Here is a 23,674-nt window from a genome sequence, read left to right as displayed (position 1 = left end):
CTTTAAATTGAATATGCTGAGCAACCAGTGAGCCACACTAACGCAAGGGTCAGGGTAGGCGGTAAATTAGTAGGTTAAAGACGCGGCAAGATAGCAGGTTAAAAAGGCGATAGTCAGGGCGCACTTTACTGTATGGGAGGGAATAGCTAATCGGATCGTTTACATACATATACATGCCGCGGGCGGAAAGGGATATGCGTCGAGTTAAAGAAGCAGTAAGGATCGGTAAAAACAGATAGTGAATCGCGGGTTAGACTTACGCGGCGAAATTGTGAGTACACAGCGGGTTAGAAACGGGGTAACTGCGGCCGCGCTTTACTGTATCGGCCTGTGAGTTAGAAACTGGCTGAGTGGGGGGTGACAAAGGGCAGTGGTAAATGGAGTTTTCTCTGAGGAGGAGGTTGTTACCAGTGGTGTGCCTTGGACTGGTTCTTTTCAACATTTTTGTGAACAACATAATGGAAGGGTTGTCAGAAAAGGTTTGTTTTTTTGCTGAGGGATACCACAATCTATAACAGGGTGGACAGTCAGGAAGGAGTGGAAAACATGAGGAAGAATGTACCAAAGCTTGAGGAAAGGTCTAATATCTGGCAGCTAAGATTTAATGCTAAATAATGCAGAATAATGTATTTAGGATGCAAAAACTCAAGGGAAAGGTATAGTATTGAAGGTGAATTTCTTCTGAGCACAAAGGAAGAGCGGGATCTGGGGGTAATTGTATCTGATGATCTTAAGGAGGCCAAACATGTGGCTAAAGCGATTGTAAAAGCCAGAAATATGTTTGGCTGCATAGGGAGAGGAATAGTCAGCAGAAAAAGGGAGGTGATAGTGCCCCTATTTAGGGCCCTGGTGAGACCTCACTTGGAATACTGTGTACAATTCTGGAAACTGCACCTTCAAAAAGATATAAACAGGATGGAGTCAGTCTAGAGGGTGGCTACTAAAATGATCAGTAATCTTCATTCTAAAGCATATGCGGATAGACAAAGATCTAAACATGTATACCCTAGAGCAGGGGTCGGGAACCCATGGCTCGCGAGCCAGATATGGCTCTTTTGAGGGCTGCATCTGGCTCGCAGACAAGTGTCGCCATACTTCGCGGTTCCCCGCTGACCCAGCTGCTCCCCGGTCCTCCGCCGCCCGGGCTTAAAATGCTGTCAGCCCGGGCGGAACGCGGCAGGACAGCTGGAGTCAGCGGCACCGGCGTGCTCTCTTCTCTCCTCCCCCCCGCAGCCCGGAAGAGGAAGTGGAGAGCATCGGGTGCCTGCGCGGGAAGAAGAGACCACACTAGCGTGGTCTCTTCTTCCGCGCAGGCACCCGATGCTCACCACTTCCTCTTCCGGGCCGCGGGGGGGAGGAGAAGAGAGCACGCCGACTGGAGTCATCCGGGTGCCTGCGCGGGAGTCATCGGGTGTCAGCCGGGTGCCAGCGCTGGAGTCATCGGGTGCCTGCGCGGGTCTTCCCGCGCAGGCACCCGATGCTCTCCACTTCCTCTTCCGGGCCGCGGGAAGAAGAGAGCACGCCGGTGCTCTCTTCTTCCCGCGGCCCGGAAGAGGAAGTGGAGAGCATCGGGTGCCTGCGCGGGTCTTCCCGCGCAGGCACGCTAGTGTCCGACGGGAAGAAGACTGCAGCGCGGCTCGGAGGAAAATGAAAATCTTCAACCGCGGCCGATGGGACTCCGCCTTCGCCTCCGCGAGGGCTGAAAATGAAGGAGGTTAGCGTTGGGAGGTGGCTGCTGCTGCGGCGAGTTCCCGGGGGGGGGAAGGGGGAGAGAGAGAGTGAATGAATGAGCGAGCAAGCATGTGTGTTTGAGATCCTGTGTGTGTGAGTGAGAGATTGCATGTATGTGAATGATTGAGAGCCTGTATATGTGAAAGAGAGTATGTCTGTGATTGAGATCCTGCCTGTGAGAGAGAGAGCATGAATGTAAGTTTACCATTGGGAACCTGTATGTGTAAGTTTGTAATTGAAAACCTGTTTGTTTGAAAGAGTATGTGTGTATGATTGAGATCCTTTGTGTGTGAGAGAGATCATGTGTATGTATGATTAAGAGCCTGTGTGTATAAGTAAGAGAGAGATCATGTGTGTCTGTGTCTGATTGACAGCTGGTTTAGGTGATGGAGCATGTGAGTATGTGATTGAGAGCCTGTGTTTAAATGAGAGAGAGAGACCATGTGTGTCTGTGTGATTGAGAGCTGATTTAGGTGAGGGAGCATGTGAGTATGTGATTGAGAGCCTGTGTGTAAATGAGAGAAAGAGAGGACATGTTTGTAAGCATGTGAATGAGAGTCTGTGTGTGAGAGAAAAAGACAGCATGTATTTATGTGATTGAAAGCCTGTGTGTGTGTAAGCGTGAAAAGATAGACAGCATGTGTGTAAATGTGTAATTAAGAGCCTATATAAGTGAGAGAGAAAAAACATTTGTATATGTGAGTGACTGAGAGCATGTGTGTATAGGTGTGTCATTGAGAGCCAGTGTGAGAGAGAGCGCTGGTATGTGACTGAGAGAGGAGAAAGTTCCAAGCAAACCACCCCACCTCCTGCTAATTCAGAACAATCTCAGGACACCTGGATATCAAACGTTCCCAGGTATGCAGAGCAAAAAAATTTTTGTATCCTTATTATTTTTCATTACTGGATCTTTGTGTCTGCTATTTTGAAATATTTTGTTGGTATCTGGAAATGTTTTATATGAGTTTTTAATTATTGGATATTCCACTCATCAGCTGTTTCGAAATATGTTCTTTTTGTTAGTACAGTTTTACTGCTGATGATTTTATATTTCTTGATTTGTTTTATAAGGATGTGTGATGTTTCTTTTTTCCTTTGTTACACTGCATACAGAGACTCTGGCTTGTTGCAGTTTCCAATTCAGTTTTTGTCTGCATGCTTCTTGTTATGCGTTTTGGTCTCTTTATTCTATGTTAGGTGAGGGACAGCACGTGATTCAGGTGAGGTTTTCTGCTGGCGTGTAGTTTCTGTGTAGGACTCTATAGCAGCCTGACTTGGTCCGTTTTCCTAATAGGAGATGTATTGGTGTCTTAAGGCCTGGTGTAATATTTTCAGAGACTTATTGTACTTTAAAAGTGTGATCTTACATAAAATGCACACATTTACTTGTATTTAGTTTTAAACATATTGTATGGCTCTCATGGAATTACATTTTAAAATATGTGGCGTTTATGGCTCTCTCAGCCAAAAAGGTTCCTGACCCCTGCCCTAGAGGAAAGGTGAGATGGGGGATATATGATAGAAACATAGAAACATAGAAACATAGAAATGACGGCAGAAGAAGACCAAATGGCCCATCCAGTCTGCCCAGCAAGCTTCACACATTTTTTCTCTCATACTTATCTGTTTCTCTTAGCTCTTGGTTCTATTTTCCTTCCACCCCCACCTTTAATGTAGAGAGCAGTGATGGAGCTGCATCCAAGTGAAATATCTAGCTTGATTCGTTAGGGGTAGTAGCCGCCGCAATAAGCAAGCTACACCCATGCTTATTTGTTTTACCCAGACTATGTTATACAGCCCTTATCGGTTGTTTTTCTTCTCCCCTGCCGTTGAAGCAGGGAGCTATGCTGGATATGCGTGAAGTATCAGTCTTCTCCCATGCTGTTGAAGCAGAGAGCCATGCTGGATGTGTATCGAAAGTGAAGTATCAGGCACATTTGGTTTGGGGTAGTAACCGCCGTAACAAGCCAGCTACTCCCCGCTTTGTGAGTGCGAACCCTCTTTTCTTCTCCCCTGCCGTTGAAGCAGAGAGCTCTGCTGGATGTGTGAAGTATCAGTTTTTCTTCTCCCCTGCCGTTGAATCAGAGAACTATGCTGTATATGCATTGAAAGTGAAGTATCAGGCTTTTTTGATTTGGGGTAGTAACCGCCGTAACAAGCCAGCTACTCCCCTCTTTGTGAGTGCAAATCCTTTTTTCCACATTTCCTCTTGCTGTTGAAGCTTAGAGCGATGTTGGAGTCACAGTAAGCATGTGTATGTTTATTTAATAAGGGTATTGACTCCAGGCAGTAGCCATCATTCTGGCGAGTCACCCACTCTTCATTGGCAGCATCTTGACTTTATGGATCCACAGTGTTTATCCCATGCCCCTTTGAAGTCCTTCACAGTTCTGGTCTTCACCACATCCTCCGGATAGAGGCATTCAAATATCTAAAAGGTTTCCTTGCACAGGAGGCAAGCCTTTTTCAATAGAAAGGAAGCTCTAGAATGAGGGATCATGAGATGAGGGTGAAAAGGGGTAGACTCAGGAGTAATCTTAGAAAATATTCTTTACAGAGAGGGTGGTGGATGCATAGAATGACGTCCCAGTGGAGGTGGTGGAAACAAAAACAATATCTGAATTCAAGAAAGCATGACATAAATACAAGGGATCTCTAAAGAAGTGATGAGAATTATAATGCTAAGTTAATTGGACAGATGGGCAGACTGGATGGGCCATATGGTCTTTTTCTGCTGTCATGTTTCTATGTGTCTATGTTTGGTTAGAAATAATTTGTAGCGAAAGCGTGAAGGCATTGTCAGGTCTGCAATAACATGCCTGGCAGATATATGCTTCTTTGTGAAGGCATTAGGGCTTGAGAACCGTGCAGCCAGCTTTATGGTGAGGAGAATGATGCAAGGTTGGGTGAGATCCACAGGAAAAATTCAAGATATCACTCATGCTTGTCTAAAAATATATTTCTAGCCCTCCCCAAGGTCTACTTTAACAAATTTGAAACATGCCTATTTCAGTGTGCATTCTTGCTGGCCTTCTTTGCAGCTCTATATATCAGCAAATTATTGTGCCTCACTCCTCTAGGAGTCTACCAAGATCCAGTCTGTAGGTTGGGGATGTGATCATGGCCCCTGGACGTGTGATTGTACACATCCACAGGTCCAAGATGGAGCAAACGACCAAAGGTGAGTTGGTTGTTCTGAACATGTTGAATAGTGATCTCATCTGCCAAAAACACACTTGACACAAAGGCCAGGTGGCCCAGGCCACCTGCTGTGACACAGTTTGCCTATGTCCTACAGATGTGCTTGAGGGCATGTGGGATGGATGTTAAGGGTTTCATCATGCATTCATTCTGATTGGGGCAGCAATGACAGCAGCAGCATTATGACTCCTGTGAGATACCATAATTGTCTACAGGCAGGTGGTGATCACGAAAATATCAGCTCTATGTAAGGCCGGAGGGCCTACTTCATGTATGGATTTAAGGGTCACATTAACATGTACTGTGGTTTATTTCAGGTACAGGTCAGACAATGCGCTTCGTCTGGATTGCTGGGCACTCCTTTGTGCACTGGGTACACAAAACAGCAAAACTGAGGCATCTGGGGGAAACTGTTGGGAATGTCAGCCTCTCAAATTTCATTAATATAGATGGGACAGTTTGAGATGCGGCAGGACCATCTGATGCCTCTCATGTGGCGCATGTAAAAGATGCAAATTCACCCTGGGCAATAATTCTTCACCTAGGCAGCAAGGATTTAGTGTCCACGCACATCAAGGAGCTTGTGCAAAAAATGCAAAAAAAACTGCATTACCATTGCAAATTTGTTTCCTGAGATGTACATCATTTGGTCCTTTATTATCCCCAGAAGGGTCTGGCAGGGTAAAAAAACTCCATCAAGCCATAGAAAAAACTAGAAAAAAACTGAATAAATGGATGGGTAGATTCAAGCCATATATCCAGGCTATTAGTTTCGTTCATGAACTAATTGATGAGAACTGTCCCTATTTGTTTCACGCAGACAGAGTATATTTGTCAGACACTACCCTGGACGTATTAAATAGTGACTTACACAAATTATTTATTTATTTAAAGCTTTTTTATACCGAAGTTCGCTTGCACATCACATCGGTTTACAGATAACAGATAGCAAAATGGTGGGAGAGAATAAGGAGAAGCAGTTACATCAAAAATATGAGAAATAATGGTTACAAATTCAACGTCATTGTTAGAAGAGAGTTTAGAGGGGACAACGGGGATAGAACAAAGCACTCAAAACAAGATGAAATAAGGAAAACTATGTACATGAGGATTAGTATATGTTGGGGGGTTTTTTTTTGTTTTGTTTTGTTTTGTTTTTGGATTGGATGAAGAGGTTGGAGTTTGAGGGGAGTTATGTGAAAGCTTGTTTGAAGAGCCAGGTTTTTAATTTCTTTTTAAATATCTGTGTGCTGGGTTCTAGTTGTATGTCAGCCAGGGGCATCAGGTTCCAGCTATGGAAAGTGCTCGTTCTCTGGTGGAGATTAGGTGGGTAAGTTTGGGTGCGGGGATGTGTAAGATTCCGGTGTAGGCGGTTCTAGTGGGTCTATTAGAGGTTTGGAAATGGAGGGAGTTGTTTAGCCAGTGTACATTATGGTTATGAAGGGTCTTGTGTATTATTGTAAGAGTCTTATAGAGAATTCTGAATGGGATTGGGAGCCAGTGGAGGTCTTTCAGTATAGGAGTGATATGATCATTTCTGCGAGTGTTAATGAGGACTCTGGCAGTGGTGTTTTGTAGCATTTGAAGGGGTTTAAGGGTTGTAGCAGGGAGGCCTAGGAGAAGGGCATTGCAGTAATCAATTTTGGAGAAGATTATTGCCTGAAGGACAGTTCGGAAGTCATTAAGATGGAGGAGGGGTCTACGTTTTCTAAGAACGTGCAGTTTGTAGTAGCAGTCCTTCATAGTGGAGTTAATTAATTTTTTTAAGTTAAGTTGGCTGTCTAGGATGATGCCTAGGTCTCTTACCTGGTGTGTGATCAGGGGTGAGGGATGAAGGGAGGTGTTGTGAGAGGGGGGCTTAATAGAGTGGTTATGAGATATGAGAAGGAGTTCTGTTTTGGAGGTATTAAGGGCGAGGTTCAATTTAGTTAGGAGTTGATTAATTGATGTGAGACAATTTTCCCAGATTTGGAGGGATTTGGGGATGGATTCTGTGATGGGGATTAGAATTTGGACGTCATCAGCGTAGATGAAGTGAGTGAGACCGAGATTGGATAAGAGTTGGCAGAGAGGCAACATATAGATGTTGAAAAGAGTGGAGGATAGAGAGGAGCCTTCGGGTACGCCGCAGGTTAATATGATGAGATCAGATTCGCTGTTCCCGATTTTGACTTTGAAATGTCTATTGTCTAGGTAGGATTTAAACCAGAGCAGGGTGGTGCCAGTTATGCCAATTTCAGTGAGTCTGACTAAAAGAATTTTGTGGCTGATGGTGTCGAAGGCTGAGGAGATATCTAGCATTGCTAGGATGTACGAGTGGCCATTGTCTATACCTTTGAGGAGTGTGTCGGTGAGGGAGATTAGAAGGGTTTCAGTGCTAAAGAATTTGTGAAAGCCAAATTGTGAAGGGAATAGAATGTTGTTTTTCTCAAGGTGTTCAGAAAGTTGGATATTTACTGCTTTCTCCAGGAGTTTTGCTAGGATAATGTATTTGATGTTTGAAGTTACCTAGGTAGAGAGTCTATCAAGTTAGGTTGAGAGAACATTGCACAAATCTCATCTTTGGTTGAGTTTCCTCACTCTGAAGGTCATCAAATCTTCACAAGAGTGGACTGTTCTATTCGTATGTCACACTCTGAATGTCAAAGTGGCCCCTAACCCCTACACTAATACCTAAACCTCACCTCGAGTAGCTAGGTGGGCCTATGAGGGCCTTATTGCTAGTCTCTTTCTGTCTTTCTCTCTCTCTCTCCCCCCCCCCCCCCCCCCCCCCGTTGTAGGTAGGAAATACAACAATTCTGGCACTTATTGCAAAGTGCGAAAAAGTTATCATAGTTTGCGCTAATACCTATGCAAAGTGCTAAGATAGTGCACTTTGTGATAAACAGCCTATTACCATAAAACACACCCCTTTTCCTATCGCATGTGATATTTAGTGCATTTTGATAAATCCAGGCCTTAGATTGTAAGCCCTCTGGTGACAGGGAAATACCTACAGTACCTGAATATAATCTACTTTGAAATACTAAAAAGCAGAATATAATAATCTTCAATAACTTGTCCAATAAACATCCTGCTGAATATGGCTCTCATAGTGCACACAAGAAATCCCAATATTTGCATTATACTGATTCATAGTGCACATATTTGAACTCAGCTCATAAAAAGCTGCAAAAAAGAAAATTTCTGCGCAAGTAGCCTTTCAAGAATTAGAAGGAAGAAAATATGTATGCTAACATTGAATTGATGTATAAATGTATCTGATTTAATGAGAGAACAGTTACGAATCATGAACAGATTAGTCATTTCCCTTTATAGAGCTTTCTAAATGGGTTTAATCACAAATTCATCATATTTAAAATGTTTCGCTGCAAATGCAACTATATATTATGGTTTATGAAACTGCACCTCAATAAAAAAATGTTGGAGGGAAATTTTACAATTTACATCTACTGCTATGAGGAATCAAATTCCTGCCTCACAAACACTGTATTTTGGGTATTGTGTGGGATGTTCAAAGTTTGAATTACTGTTTATATTAAAAGGGATTTGTATTGCAAAAAACACACACTTTATTTATTAGTTTTTTGGGTTTTTTAATTCGTTTTTTTATACCAATATTCGAGTGGACATCATATCGGTTTACATAAAACTGCAGAGAAATACAATAAAACGGGGGGGGGGGGGGGAGAGGGGGGCAGCGATGAAAGATAAGCTCTGAGAAAGAGTAGTGAAGAATAAAAGGACAGAAAATAACAAGTGAACAATAGCTAGTGGTAGATGGATGGCTGTCCAATGGCTAACAATAAGCACTATCTACAATTTTACAGTAAATAACAAACAATATACAAAATTAGCACTGAGTACAGTGTAGCAATATACAAAAACCAAACAATATACAAAAATTAGCACTGTGTACAGAGTAGCAAAAGAAACAGCACTCAAAGGAAGGTGGGGTAGCTAAAGGGGGGAGGGGAGGGGAATAGGGAGGCATATTAAATGCGTTATTTACAGAACTGGTGAGCAGAGGCAAAGGGGAGAAAAGCAAGGGAGGGGAGGAGGGTGAGGACGGAGGGCAAGACGAGGGGTATGTGCAATCATACAAGTGATACCAGGATGTACAGAAAGTAACTAGAACTATGAGTTGGAGGGAAGACAGTCGGGTGGGGGAGGGGGGAAGGGGGGAAGGGGGGAAGGGGAGGGGTTAGGAGGGGTTCAGGTCCGGGTAAGCTTGTTTAAAGAGCCATGTCTTCAAGCCTTTTTTGAATTTTTTTGTGCAGACTTCCAATCTAAGCTCGAGGGGCATAGAATTCCAGAGAGATGGGCCTGCTATGGAGATGGCTCGTCCCTGGTGGAAGAGAGGTGTGCAATTTTGAGGGTAGGGGTGTTGAGGGTTCCTTGATGAACTGATCTAGATGGCCGGTCAGATGAGCGGAAGCAGGGAGCATCATCAAGCCAGGAGAGATTATGGTTGTAAAGGGATTTGTGAATGATTGTGAGGGTTTTATGTATAATACGGGCAGGGATGGGGAGCCAGTGCAATTCCTTAAGAATGGGGGTGATATGGTCAGCTTTACGGGTATTAATCAGAATTCTGGCCATTGCATTCTGCAACATTTGGAGGGGTTTGATGGCAGAGTAGGGGAGGCCTAGGTGTAGGGAATTGCAGTAATCCATTTTAGTGAGTAGCGTCGCTTGTAGGACTGTATGGAAATCTTGTACATGGAGCATGGGTTTAAGCTGTTTTAGAATATGAAGCTTGAAGAAGCCTTCTTTTAGGGTGGTGTTAATGTGCTTTTTAAAATTGAATTTATTGTCAATGGAGACCCCAAGATCTCATACACAAGATGGGAAGGAATCAGCAGGGAGGAGGGGATCATGGAAAATGGGCGATGAATGGTTATGATGATTAAAAATGATGAGGAGTTCAGTTTTAGAGGTATTAAGGGCCAAATTGAGGTTGGTGAGAAGAGTATTTATGGAGGTGAGGCAGCTTTCCCAAAACTTAAAGGATTTGGGAAGGGATTCATTAATCGAGATGAGGATTTGGATGTCATCAGCGTATAGGAAACATTTGAGGCCGAGGTCAGAGAGGAGATGGCAGAGGGGCAATAAGTATATATTAAAGAGGGTGGAGGCTAAGGAGGAAGCCTGGGGGACACCTTGGGTCAGATGGATATGGGAGGATTTGGATTTGGCGATTTTTTACAGAGTAGGCTCTATTGTTTAAGTAGGATGTGAACCAAAGTAGGGCGGTGCCAGTGATGCCAATTTCGGATAATCGGGCCAGGAGGATCTTGTGGTTGATGCTATCAAAGGCAGAGGAAATGTCAAGGAGGGCAAGAATAAAGGATTGTCCATGGTCCATGCCTTTGAGTATGGTGTCAGTTAATGAGAGTAAAAGACTTTCTGTGTTGAGTGATTTACGAAAGCCAAATTGGGATGGGTGGAAAATGTCATGATCCTCAAGGTAATCGAAGAGCTGGGAATTGACGATCTTTTCCATAACTTTGGCTAAGAAGGGAAGGTTAGAGATGGGGCGGTAGTTAGAGGAATTGGAGGGGTCGAGGGTGGGTTTTTTGAGGAGGGGCTTGACGATAGCAAGTTTAAGGGGGTCTGGGACTTTACCATGGGCAAGAGAGCAATTGATGATATCGGCAAGGGGTTTAGAGATGATCATGGGGATGGATAATAGATTTTTTGTGGGTATGGTGTCAGAGATGTGAGTAGTGGGTTTGATTCTTTTTAAAGTAGATTCAATACCTTTGGCGGAGGTTAACTCGAGGGAGACTAGGTTGGTGTTGGGATTTTTGGGAAGGGGTTTGCTGGGATGGGGTTAGGAGAGAATTGGAGGAGGATATTAGCTATTTTGTTTTTGAAAAACTGAGCAAGTTCTTCACATTTAGTACTGGCTTCTTCATCTGTGATGGGTGGGGGGGTAGATTTGGTGAGTATGCAAAGAGGGTTTTTGGATTGTATTGGTAATCATGGATTTTTGCAGCATAATAGTCACGTTTGGTCTGGAGAATCAAGAGTCTGTAGGAATGGAGCGTAGGTGGCCGCGTGTTTTGTGGTGGGGTTTTTGCGCCAAATTCTCTCTTTGATTCTGAGGTCATTTTTTAATTCTTTTAGTTTAGGAGTGTACCATGGTTTTTTTGTACTGTGTGACTGATGTATCTCTTTACTAGTGAGTGGGCATAATTGGTTGGCTATAGAGGAGATGATGTTATTCCAAGAGGCTAGAGCTGCATCAGAATTGATAAGATCTAGATTGTTAAGAGACTTGGTGCAGGAAGAGATCAATTCATCTGTAGAGCAGTGTTTATGGAAAGAGATGGTGTGGCTGTGGGTGTGGGTAGGAATGAGGGGGGGGGGGCTTTTATACTAAACAATGCCTTGATGAGGGAATGGTCAGACCATGGGACCGAAATGCAGATGGGTGAGTCCGGGGATTGAAGACAGGAATTGGTAAAGATAAGATCAAGGGTATGGCCTACTTTGTGAGTAGGGGAGGAGATAAATTGTTTGAAACCAAGAGCATGTAAGGAATTGAAGAAGGTCTCACAGGAGGATGTAGGGGGGATGGTATCTACATGAAGATTAAAGTCTCCTAAAATTACAGCAGGGGTGTCGATATTCAGATTATCAGATATGAATTCGATAAGGGGAGAGGGGTTGTGTTCCAAAAGGCCGGGTGGAGCATATATGAGACAGATTTGGAGCTCCTTGGATTTGAAAAGGCCGATTTCCAATCTGTTGGGGGTGGTGATATGTAGGAGTTTGAGTTTGAGGTGTTTTTTAGCTAGTAGGAGTAGGCCACCACCTCTTTTATTTGGTCTAGGGATGGAGAAGATGTCTTAGGTATGGCTGGGAAGCTGATTTAGGAAGACGGTGTCAGTGTTCTTGAGCCAGGATTCTGTGATAGTGCAGATTTTAGGGTTACAGTCCATAACGAGGTCATTGAGGATGGGGGCCTTTTTGAGGAGTGATTGAGAGTTAAATAGTAAGATAACTAGGGAGGTGAGGCCCAGGAATTGGGTTAGAGGGGAGACCATGATTGGAAGGAGAGATTTGCGCTGAGCAGAGGGGCGAGAGAAGGAAGGTATAGCGAGTCTGTGGGTGGGATAATGAATACAGGGGATGGTGTGTGTGGTCATTGGGCCTACTGGGAGGAAAGGAAAAGTAGAAGCTTAACCGGAGTAGGGAAGTAAAGGAGCTTTCTACTGGCTGGGAGAAAGTAGGTGTGTTGCGAGGGCACTCACAGCAGGATGTCCAGGCTGCAATGGTGTAGCATGTATGGACGCCGGGCGCTGGGGCTACACTCAGGCTGGGCACCAAGACTCCGATGGATGGATGCTAATAGCACCAGAGCGGCAGCTGGAGACTAGGGCAGCAATCGCAGCAATGCAAAGGTAAGTAGGTCACAAAGAGGAGAGTGAGAAATGTGGAAGGCAGGAGGGCTGGATAAGGTACAGCTGAAAAAGGTTTCGATATTGTAGGACTTGTTATGCAGAGGCGACACAGAAAGGGCAGCACGAAGGGGCGCACAAAGGGGCAGGCCCCTTTGTCGCGCTCCTTCGGCGAGCGACGCCTGCAGCTAGGTTACTTTTAAAAGGAGGACTCCGGCGCCCTCGATGATGCAGTCTGTAGACGGGCTTAGCTTGGCGGCTGCGAGGAGGTGGGGACCCGAACAGGGGGACGATCCAGCGAAACGGCCCACGTGTGCTCGATCCCAGGAGCCCAGGACCCCGGCAGGTCAGCGCTGACAGCACAGGGCAGGGAGCACAGCCGATGGTGAGAGAGAAGTACCTGCAGCTAGGTTACTTTTAAAAGGAGGACTCTGGCACCCTCGATGATGCAGTCAGTAGGCGGGCTTAGCTTGGCGGCTGCGAGGAGGTGGGGACCCGAACAGGGGGACGATCCAGCGAAACGGCCCACGTGTGCTCGATCCCAGGAGCCCAGGACCCCGGCAGGTCAGCGCTGACAGCACAGGGCAGGGAGCACAGCCGATGGTGAGAGAGAAGTACCTGCAGCTAGGTTACTTTTAAAAGGAGGACTCTGGCACCCTCGATGATGCAGTCAGTAGGCGGGCTTAGCTTGGCGGCTGCGAGGTGGTGGGGGCCCGAACAGGGGGGCGACCCAGCGAAACGGCCCACGTGTGCCCGATCCCACTTTAAATTTTAGGTTAAACTAATCTTCTTAATTTGGACTACAAAACATGGTCACTGAAGTCCCCTACTCGATTTACATCGTTTCATAAAATTTGGGGTATGTATATAAGAACTTTATCCATCAGTATACAAAAAGATAAGTACTCATCATCTGGGATGCACTGAAGAAGTTGACATTTCCCTGTTATGGACATCTCCTGTATGCTCAGAGTATGCTTGAGAAGGGTTGAGTTTTGGGGGTTGTTTAGATTATTGTTATTGTTAATTACTGCTGAAAATTCAATAAAGATATTTATAAAAAACAAATCAGAAGGAACATTACCTGTGATCATCACTACTAGGATATCATGCAAAGAAAGTATGGAGAGCTAAGGCAAAATGTCACTGCAAGAACATGTCTACGGTAACATCATAGCTAAATTCTCACTATCACAGTACCACAATAAAATGCAAAACAAAGTGTACTTGATTTTATATATTTACATATATAAAATCATATATATATATATATATATATATATATATATATATATATATATATATATATATATATATATATATATATATATCACAGTCACCTATGGTGAGCAACTTCCATTTCTATCCAGAGCAATATTCTTTAAAAACAAACAAATATCCAATTGTCCTTTTTTAATATTGTGTAATCTTTTTCAGTTCTAGTACAGAACACCATCCTCTTACCTCAATAATCACACTTCTTTTCACATAGTCACTTCCAGATGGTATTCTCCTGTCCATATAACTGTCATCTCCGAGCTTGTTTTTCTTCACACTCTGTGTTCTTTCCTGACAGCAGTTTGCTGCACTATAGGCATATGCCCTCGCTGAAAAACAAAACAAAAAAATGTAAACAACTAAATTCCAACAAGCTTTATAGTGGACAATTTTCAAGAGTAAGTATTTTGAAGCAAAGTCCACAGTAAATTTTGCACCAATACTCGAAAGAGAAAGCATGCAAGCACATTCCCTTTGAAAATTGCCCAGCAAGAGCTGATACTTTTTCCATGAAAAACACCACATGTAGATTTAAAAACACAAAACAATATACGTTGTGGCCTAGCCTGACCTAAACCTGCACTAGGCATGCCATACTTGTACATTTTTGTGATTTTATGGTATGTTTTACAGGGTATCTGTTGTGATCCCGCTCAAGGCAGGGCCGGAAGCAGGCTCTTACCTTCGTGGCCCAGAGGCTGACTTGAAGCCTTGTTCCGGCAGTGCGGAGGCCGCAGCGCTGCTCCTACTATTGCGGCTGGAGCCACTGACGTCATCGCCTTGCGGCCCGGAGGCTGCCGCAGATATCTGTCCCTCTGCAGCCTGGACTCACTTGCGGCATGGAGCCACTTCTGGAGGCCTCTCTGCGGCTGAACACTGCCTCCAACATTGGGGCTTGCACGGCCCAGCTCCGGCTCCTCCTCTGCTTCAGCTTTCAGCATCGCAGCAGCAGGGACACCGCTGTCCATGGTCCTTCCTGCTTCTTCCTCTAGGCGCAGGGCCGCAGCTCTCTGCCCTTCTTAAAGGGCCAGTGAGGGAGTGGTCCTGCTGACTCCTCCTTGGGCGTCTCTTTCCTTCAGCCCTACAAAAGGACTCTTCAGCCAGTCCTTCCTTGCCTTCGCAAGGAGCAAGTTCCTCCCTGGAGCTTGTCCTTCTGGAGCTGGTCTCCTGAGGACGCCTCGTTTCCTGCTCCTGCTCGGCATTCATCATCTTCATGGGATCCCACGTTGTCCTTGTTTCCAGTTTCTAGCCCTGATGTCTTCAGTGTCCTGTTGTTCCGTTCCAGCCCTGATGTCTTCAATATCCTAATGTTCCGTTCCAGCCCTGTCTTGGTCCATGTTCCCGACATCCTCCGTCTCAGATGTTTCTGATGTATTCATGTCTTGAAGTTCTTCGTCCATGTTCCTGAGGCTCCGTCCTTCCATCCCAGTGGTCCGTGACCAGCCCGGCCGGGCTGTGTAGGGCACTGGCGGGAGTCTTCCATCCCACGGGGCAGAAGATCCTCTTCGTCTATGTCCAGATGTCTTCAGTGTTCCTGACATCATCTTCCTCCATCCTTGATGTCCTGATGTTGCCCTTTCCTAGGGCAGGCCCCGCTCCCCTCGTGGTCCGCAACCAGCCGGCTAGCTGTGTAGGTTGTGTAGAGAACAGAGTGGTCCAGGACCAGCCTGGCCGGGCTGTGTAGGGCGCCTGAGGGACCTTGATCATCATCCTCCTTCCTCCTGTTCCTGGACCTCCTGAGAGGCTGTCGTTCTTCCTCCTCTCCATGCTGCTCTTCACCGAGTGTCCTTGAGTGGTGGAGGCCCTGCACTCTCGAGAGTTCTGGACTTTTAACTTCTTGATTTTAACTTGTCTTGCCATGCCATGCCTTGCCACGCCTGAGTCTTCGTCTTCCTCAATGCCTGAGTCTTCACCCTGTGCCAGATGTCTCTGTCCGCCCTTGACCTCTGTCCAGCCTGCCGCCTTTGCCATTACCCAGCGGCAGGTCCGAAAAGGATTGGAGTGGTCGGAGGACCACTCGGAGACCACCATTGCGTTGATGGTCTAACTGGGGCGTGCAGGTCCGGTGGAGGGTCAGGGCCTCCAGATTCCTCCTGTCTACCCAGAAGGGGCTCGTCTCCCCGCAGGGGTACACATCTCATCCCACACTGGGAGCACCCCCTAGCGCTCCCTCCCATCGCAGTGCAACAGTTTCGATGTGTATTTGCTATTTTTATTTATTTTACTTTGCTTTTAGAGTTATTTTTATTTCCTAAGTTTAGTGTTCTAAGTTTTTGAAATTATTAATTTTTTGTCACCTGCCTAGTATTGTGGATAGGTGAGTTATAAATATTTTAAAAAAATGAATACATAAATAAATAAAAAGTGTGTTATGCTCAGACTTGTGAACCCTTGAGCCGATTGGAGGATGGAATACCTTAGGAGGAAGATCCGTAGGTTCTCCCATCGGGTGGCGAGGCAGGAACAGAAGACGTGACCAGCTGACCCTCGGCACTGGAGACAGAGGCGACTGTAGAAACAGACGAAGAGTTGTAACGTCGAGGAAGGAAGTGTGTCTTCGCCACTGGAAGTCCGCGGTCCCCCCAGGAGGAGCCTGTAGGGACCCTGGCCACTGGGACTTAGGTGGGCCCTTGGAGACGATGGTCAAGAAGAAGTCCAAGGTCAAGTCCCAGATGGTCGTCGCTTACCAGTCCGATGTCACACATCGAGGGATCACCACTTGCCAGTCCGAAGTCACACACCAGAGAATCACCGCTTGCCAGTCCGAAGTCAAATACCAGGAATCACTGCTAGTCGATCTGAAGTCAAACACCAGGAATCACCGTTAGCCTATCCAAAGTCAGGAACCAGGAACACCAAGACGAGACAGGAACAAGGATTCAAGACACAAGAACTCACTGAAGCAAGTAGACCTGACCAACCATGGAAGTTGCCAAGTTGAGGAATGAACAGAGGAAGATGTTAAAGCTGCTTAAATAACCTGATGCATTAAAAACCATGCTTCTCGATGGTTAACCATCGAGAAGCATTCTGGATTTACACTTTAACATCTTCATCCCCTCGAGGTATGAATGATGAATTAAATTTCAATATCTTGTTGTAATCCATCAACATGGACTCATTTCATAGTCACCGTATAGAATGTATAACGATTCTTCCTTTTTTTGGCAGCATATAGTTTTAATACTCAAGAAGCAGGTTTTTAACGCATCAGGTTATTTAAGCAGCTGAGCGCAATATTGGAGGACGTTTAAAACCTTTATAATTTCCATCAGGTCCGAGATTTAGATAGAGTGAGCAGGATAGTAGTTCACTATCAGGTTGGTCCCTGACGTCATCAGGGACCACCTCTGTTTTAAGCAGCTCTGCGCGATATTGGAGGACGTTTAAAACCTTTACAATTTCCATCAGGTCCGAGATTTAGATAGAGTGATTAGGATAGTAGTTCACTATCAGGTCGGTCCCTGACGTCATCAGGGACCACCTCTGTTTCATGCAGTTTTCCAATCTAGTGAAACCTTCAAGGGTTTTTAATAGGTTACATCGCTGATTGGCTCAGTATGTATCTTCAAAAGCACTTTAAATGGGGTCAGTTTGAATTTCAGGTTATTCTTCCGGTGGCTTGCGACGGAGAAGAATCAACATGAGGCGGTGAACCACACTTAATAGACATGAAGGACTATTCTGCGGTGAGGTCGGAATCCTAAGAGGTTGGTTATATATTGTCATCATATTCCCCTGAAGAAAGACCGTTGTCTGAAACATGAACGGTTCATGTCAGGATTGCATTTAAAGGTTAGATATTCACCAACCAACAAATTTGGGAAGTCGGTTATGTACCCGCTTTAAAATAGATTGGTACAGTAAATCTCGCAGAATATCATTCATCATATTTTGAAACACCGCTGGTGCATTGCACAGTCCAAACGGCATGACTAAGTATTCAAAGCGTCCATCACGGGTGTTAAAAGCTGTCTTCTATTCATCCCCATGATGGATTCGGACCAAGTTGTAGGCCCCTTTTAAGTCCAGCTTAGTAAACACCTTGGTCCCCTGGAGTCTGTTGAACAGCTCGGTTATCAATGGTAGAGGGTAGCGATCCTTGATGGTGATTTCATTGAGACCTCTGTAATCAATACAAGGGCGAAGAGATCCGTCTTTTTTTTCCAACAAAAAAGAACTTCGTGCCAGCTGGGGACTTAGAGGGTCTAAAAACCCTTTTTGCAGGTTTTCTTGGATATAAGCCGACATGGCCTCAGTCTCTGTTACTGAGAGGGGGTATACCCTTCCCTTGGGAGGCTCAGAATTAGGCTTGAGATTTATCACACAATCAAAGGTCCTGTGCAGAGGTAATATATCTGCTGCTTGCTTGGAGAAGATTTCCTGAAAAGACGCATATTGTGGCGGTAGACCAGGTAGTGAGGGTGTTGTTGACATGCATGGCAGTGGTGAAACTTTGGCTAGACAACGATCATGGCAGCCAGGGCCCCACTCAGAGAGGTTCCATGGTGGTCCAATTGAACTGAGGTTTGTGTTCCTGTAACCATGGTAGGCCGAGTACCACGGGGTGAATGGCCTTCTCAAGGAGCAAGTATGTAAGGCCTTCTCAAGTTCTCAGTGTGTAAGGCTCCAGTGCGAAGGCATATGGGTTGCGTGGAAAGTGATACCTCCCCGGGAGTGGTTCTCCATGTATTGAAAGCAGCAGTAGAGGGGTAACTATTGGTGTAGTGGGAATTCGCAAATGGTCTGCAATTCTTTTTAGCATAAAGTTTCCTCCCGCACCTGAATCCATGATTGCGAGTGTTGAGAATTCAAGGCCTTCGGAGATAAGAGAGACGGGGAGAGATAATGGAGGAGAAGGTGTAGTTAGACCTAGGAGGAGTCCTCCAGCAGATCCTAGGTCTGGCCTTTTCCCGGACAAATAGGAAAGGTCTGGACAGCATGGCCGGATTGACCGCAGTACATACAGAGACCTGAGCGTCTGCGAAAACGTCTCTCTTTAGAAGTCAGGTGACTGCATCCCAACTGCATCGGTTCTTCTTCCTCTTCACTGGGCACAGAAGATTGGGCTGAAGTCGTGTGCATGGCTCGAGGGTGATTACCGCCCGTAGGGTGCTTCTTGTGACACTTTGTTTCTTGAGTCCGATCGCGTATCCTGTGATCAACTCTCCCAGCTAAATCTATGAGAGATTCCAAAGTGTCTGGCAAGTCACGAGTCGCTAGTTTGTCTTTTATACGAGTATTAAGGCCCTCTAAAAATATAGCACGTAATCATCCCAAGTCCCAATGAAACTCAGAGGCTAGTGTCTTGAATTCAATAACGTAGTCTGATAAAGGCTTACTTCCTTGTTGAAGGTGAAGAAGAGTAGACCCTGCGATGGTCTGACGTGCTGGATCGTCAAACATGGATTTGAACAAGTTCAAGAAGTCAGTCAGATCATTCAAAACAGGGTCGCTGCGTTCCCAGAGAGGTGAAGCCCAGGCCAGGGCTCTTTCATCAAGTAGCGATAGGATATACGTAGTCTTGGAAACAGCAGTGGGAAAGTAGTTCGGTTGCAACGAGAAGTGCATACAGCACTGGTTAATAAAACCCCGGCACATCTGGGCATCTCCAGAGAAGCGTGTTGGAGCTGGTAATGGTACAGTGGTGTGAACTGCAACCACTTGAGGAGAGGAATCTTGCTCTGGAACCGTCGGCATTTTCAGTCGGGTGTTCAACTAGTCGAAAGCGGCGGCTAGTGTCTCCAGAGATTTCTGTTGCTCTGTAATCCGCTGGGCGAGGTCAGGAATGGCCTGTAAGGCTGCGAGCTGAGCCGAGTCCATGGAGTTAGCAATCTGTTATACTTTGGACATTGACGCATGGGCCCTTGGTCGTTGTAAGAGATGGCACCCTCCATAGGGCGGAACCCTGTCGGGACTTGCAGCGATAGGCTAGCTCAATACAGAGAGGGATACAGAGAAATAGTTTTATTGTACTGCAACGTAGATGGTAACCCGAGGAATGGGTGATGATTCCAGCTAGGAGAGGAGAAAATAGATGGTATTGTTCCATCTGTAGGTTGCAGGGTGGAAAAGGCAGTTCCACAATCTCACCAAGTCCCAAAAGGGAGATGGGTCCGGTAGTGGTCTGCGAAGCGGGTAGGCCAAGAACCCAAGCTTAGATGAAGAAGCCAACAGATTCGGTAGTGGTCCGCGGTGCAGGGTAGGCCGAGAATCTATGGAGTGAGAGTTGAGACAATGCAAAGACAGAACTGGAGCGGCAGTACTCACTCTCATGCTGGTAGTTGTTGTAGGAGAGAACCCCCGAGGAGCGGAGGTCTCGGACGAACAAGGCCCCCGAGGAGTGGGTACCGTAGGCGTCCTGGTAATAGGTAGGCAACTCCGAAAAGCAGATAGGAGCAAGGCAAGCCCCCGAGGAGCGGGTATCATAGGCGTCCTTATTGGTAATGGAAAACCCCAGAGGGTAAAGAGGAGCGAGGCAAGGACACCGTGGAGCGGGTACCTAAGTCATCCTGGAGTGATAGTACACAGAGCTGGAGCGTCTGGTAACATGGAGAGATCAGCATGGAGGATTCCTTGCTAACTCGTAGTAAGAATCGTATTTGTAGGTTAAATACCAGAGCTAGTGATGTCATGCGGTGGGGATGCCCCCGAGGTTCCCGCCATGACGCACCTAAAGGATGGGACTGCATGCGTGCGTGCCCTAGGTGACTCCTGGAGAAAGCAAATGTTGCTTACCTGTAACAGGTGTTCTCACAGGACAGCAGGATGTTAGTCCTCACATATGGGTGACATCATCAGGATGGAGCCCAATCACGGAAAACGTCTGTCAAAGTTTCCAGAACTTTGACTGGCCTCTACTGGGCATGCCCAGCATGGCACTAACCCTGCAGCCAGCAGGGGTCCCCCTTCAGTCTTATTTGATAGCTACAGGCAGTGCCGAAAAAATAAAACAAAACGTTACGAACCCAACACCAGGGGGCGGCGGGCGGGTTTCATGAGGACTAACATCCTGCTGTCCTGTGAGAACACCTGTTACAGGTAAGCAACATTTGCTTTCTTACAGGACAAGCAGGATGGTAGTCCTCACATATGGGTGAGTACCGAGCTGAGGATGTCCGAACATGCACCAAATGTACCCAACGGCGTGCAACAGGCACAACAACTGGGGTGGAATTTGGTAGAGGGCATCCTGAATCCCACTGGGCAGGCGGAAGGGTGTTGTTACGTCACGTTGGAAATAGGTTACGCAGGACAGATTGGCCGAAGATGGAATCTTGTCTTCCGGCTTTATCTAGGCAATAGTGGGCTGCGAAAGTGTGGAGAGAACTCCAGGTGGCAGCCCTGCAAATGTCAGGAAGCGGCACCGATCGTAGGTGTGCTACTGAAGTCGCCATGGCCCTTACAGAGTGTGCTTTAACACGGTCTTGGAAAGGAATGCCTGCTTGCTGATAGCAAAAAGATATGCAGTCCGCCAACCAGGAGGAAAGAGTCTGTTTACCCACAGGTTGCCCTAATTTGTTAGGATGGAAAGAGACGAATAATTGAGTGCTCTTCTTGTGGGCAACTGTACGGTCTAGGTAGAACGCTAGAGCCCATTACAGTCAAGGGTATGCAGAGCCTGTTCCCCTGGGTAGGAGTGGGGCCTGGGAAAGAAGATAGGTAGTATGATGTGTTGATTAATGTGAAACTCCGAAACTACCTTAGGCAAAAACTTCGGGTGAGTGCGGAGTACCGCCCGGTCCTGCAGGAGTTTAGTGTAAGGCGGATAGGTAACTAGGGCCTGTAAATCACCAACCCTGCGAGCTGAAGTGATAGCCAAAAGGAAAATCACTTTCCATGTGAGATATTTTAGGTCACAGGAGTGAAGAGGTTCGAATGGTGGTTTCATGAGCCGCCCGAGAACCAGATTAAGGTCCCAAGAAGGGGCCGGAGGACGTAAAGGTGGCTTGATATGGAGCAAGCCTTTAAGAAAACGTGTTACGAGGGGTTGTACCGATATAGGGACATCCCCGACACCTTTATGGAAGGCTGCTACCGCACTGACATGCATTCTGATGGAAGAGGTCTATAGACCTGATTCCGATAAATGCCAGAGATAGTCCAAAAACCTTGGGATTGGACAGGAAAAGGGATCAAGGGATTGTGAAGAACACCATGATGTATACCTTTTCCATTTATAGGAATAAGATTTTCTCGTGGAAGGCTTCCGTGAAGCAATCAGGACACGAGAAACCGAATCTGAAAGGTTAAGTGGTTGAAGAATTAACCTTTCAACATCCATGCTGTCAGGGACAAGGCCTGAAAATTGGGATGGCGTAGACATCCGTCGTTCTGAGTGATCAGAAGCGAGTGCGTTCCCAAGGGAATGTGCCTGCAGATGGAGAGATCCTGGAGTATGGGACACCACACTTGGTGTGGCCAGTGAGGTGCTATCAGGATTATGGTTCCCTTGTCCTGACGGAGCTTCACGAGAGTCTTCGAGAGAAGAGGAAGTGGAGGGAATGCATAGAGCAGACCGGTTGCCCATGAGAGGGAGAATGCATCTCTGGGCTGAGAGCGCTCGCTGCGAATGAGGGAGCAGTAATTGTCCACCTTGCGGTTCTGAGGAGACGCAAAGAGGTCTATTTGGGGATGACCCAATTGCTGGAAGAGAGAGGTCGCTACGGAGGGATTGAGAGACCACTCGTGTGGTTTGAAGACACGACTCAGTTTGTCTGCCAAGACATTGTGCACTCCCGGCAAATAGGTGGCCCTGAGGTACATTGAGTGGGAGAGCGCTTCCGCCCAAATCTGTGCAGCTTCCTGACACAGAAGGAAGGAGCGTGTGCCTCCCTGCTTGTTGATGTACCACATGGCCACCTGGTTGTCCGTCTGAATCAGGATGACATGATTTGATAGGCAATCCTGAAAAGCTCTGAGAGCATATCGCATCGCTTGAAGCTCCAGGAAATTTATCTGGTGTTTGGCTTCCTCTGGAGACCAAAATCCTTGTGACTGCAGATCGTTCACATGAGCTCCCCAGCCGAGGTTGGAAGCATCGGTGGTGAGAATGAGTTGAGGATCTGGCAGGTGAAAAGGCAGTCCCTGGAGGAGATGGTTCTGATCTTTCCAGCAGGTGAGAGACATACGGAGTGCGTTGGTGATGTGGACAATGGTTGACAGAGGCTGAATCGCTTGAATCTATTGTGACCTCAGAGTCCAATGCATGACTCTCATGGCCAGGCGGGCCATTGGTGTGAGATGGACTGAGGACGCCATGTGTCCGAGAAGGACAAGGAATTGTTGAGCTGTTGCTGTATACTGAGACTGCAACTGATGAGCGAGGGACACGAGGGTTTGCACTCATTGTTGAGGTAGAAAGGCTTTTGCCTGTAAGGTGTCCAAGTTTGCCCCAATGAACGATAAGGTTTGAGATGGGACTAAATAGGATTTCTCATAATTGATGAGAAATCCTAGAGAAATTAGAGTGTGTAGGGTCAAATCCAGGGACGATCGAGCGGCTTGCTGGGTTGGGCCCTGATTAACCAGTCGTCTAGATAGGGATAGACGTGAACACCTTCTTTCCTGAGAAAGGCTGCGACAACCACGAGACATTTCGTAAAGACTCGTGGTGCCGATGCTAGGCCGAATGGAAGCACTCAGTATTGATAGTGCTTTGGGCCTACTAAAAACCTGAGGTACTTGCGATGAGCTGGAGCTATCGCAATGTGGGTGTACGCGTCCTGGAGGTCCAGAGAGCAGAGCCAGTCTCCTCTTTGTAGTAGAGGTAGGAGCGAGCCCAGGGTTACCATCTTGAACTTTTCCCGCTGGAGGTACTTGTTGAGGGCACGTAGGTCCAGAATTGGACGAAGACCCCCGGATTTTTTGGGGATCAAAAAGTACCGGGAATAGAACCCTAGGCCTTGTTGTGAAAGAGGGACGGGTTCTATTGCTCTTAACTGGAGAAGAAGGGAAACCTCCTGCTCCAGAGGGACAGAGTGGTCGGTTACTCTCCACGCTTGTAGAGGTGGTGATTCCGGTGGAAGAGCAAGAAAGTTCAGGTGGTAACCCTG

The 23,674-nt window shown here is 46.4% G+C and overlaps 1 protein-coding gene across 2 annotated transcripts in view; it reads right to left on the bottom strand.

The window, feature by feature from the left end:
- Positions 1-23,674, bottom strand: part of CPAMD8 (C3 and PZP like alpha-2-macroglobulin domain containing 8) — a 510,164-nt gene that overhangs the window by 203,034 nt on the left and 283,456 nt on the right. For both annotated transcript variants that reach the window (XM_029614183.1, XM_029614185.1), the window contains exon 22: positions 13,806-13,948. In XM_029614183.1, coding sequence (XP_029470043.1) covers positions 13,806-13,948 — 143 coding nt within the window. The remainder of the gene's footprint in view (positions 1-13,805; positions 13,949-23,674) is intronic.

The sequence above is a fragment of the Rhinatrema bivittatum genome, chromosome 8, assembly GCF_901001135.1.
Source record: "Rhinatrema bivittatum chromosome 8, aRhiBiv1.1, whole genome shotgun sequence".
Lineage (NCBI taxonomy): Eukaryota > Metazoa > Chordata > Amphibia > Gymnophiona > Rhinatrematidae > Rhinatrema > Rhinatrema bivittatum.
This window is presented reverse-complemented; position numbering and strand designations above follow the sequence as displayed.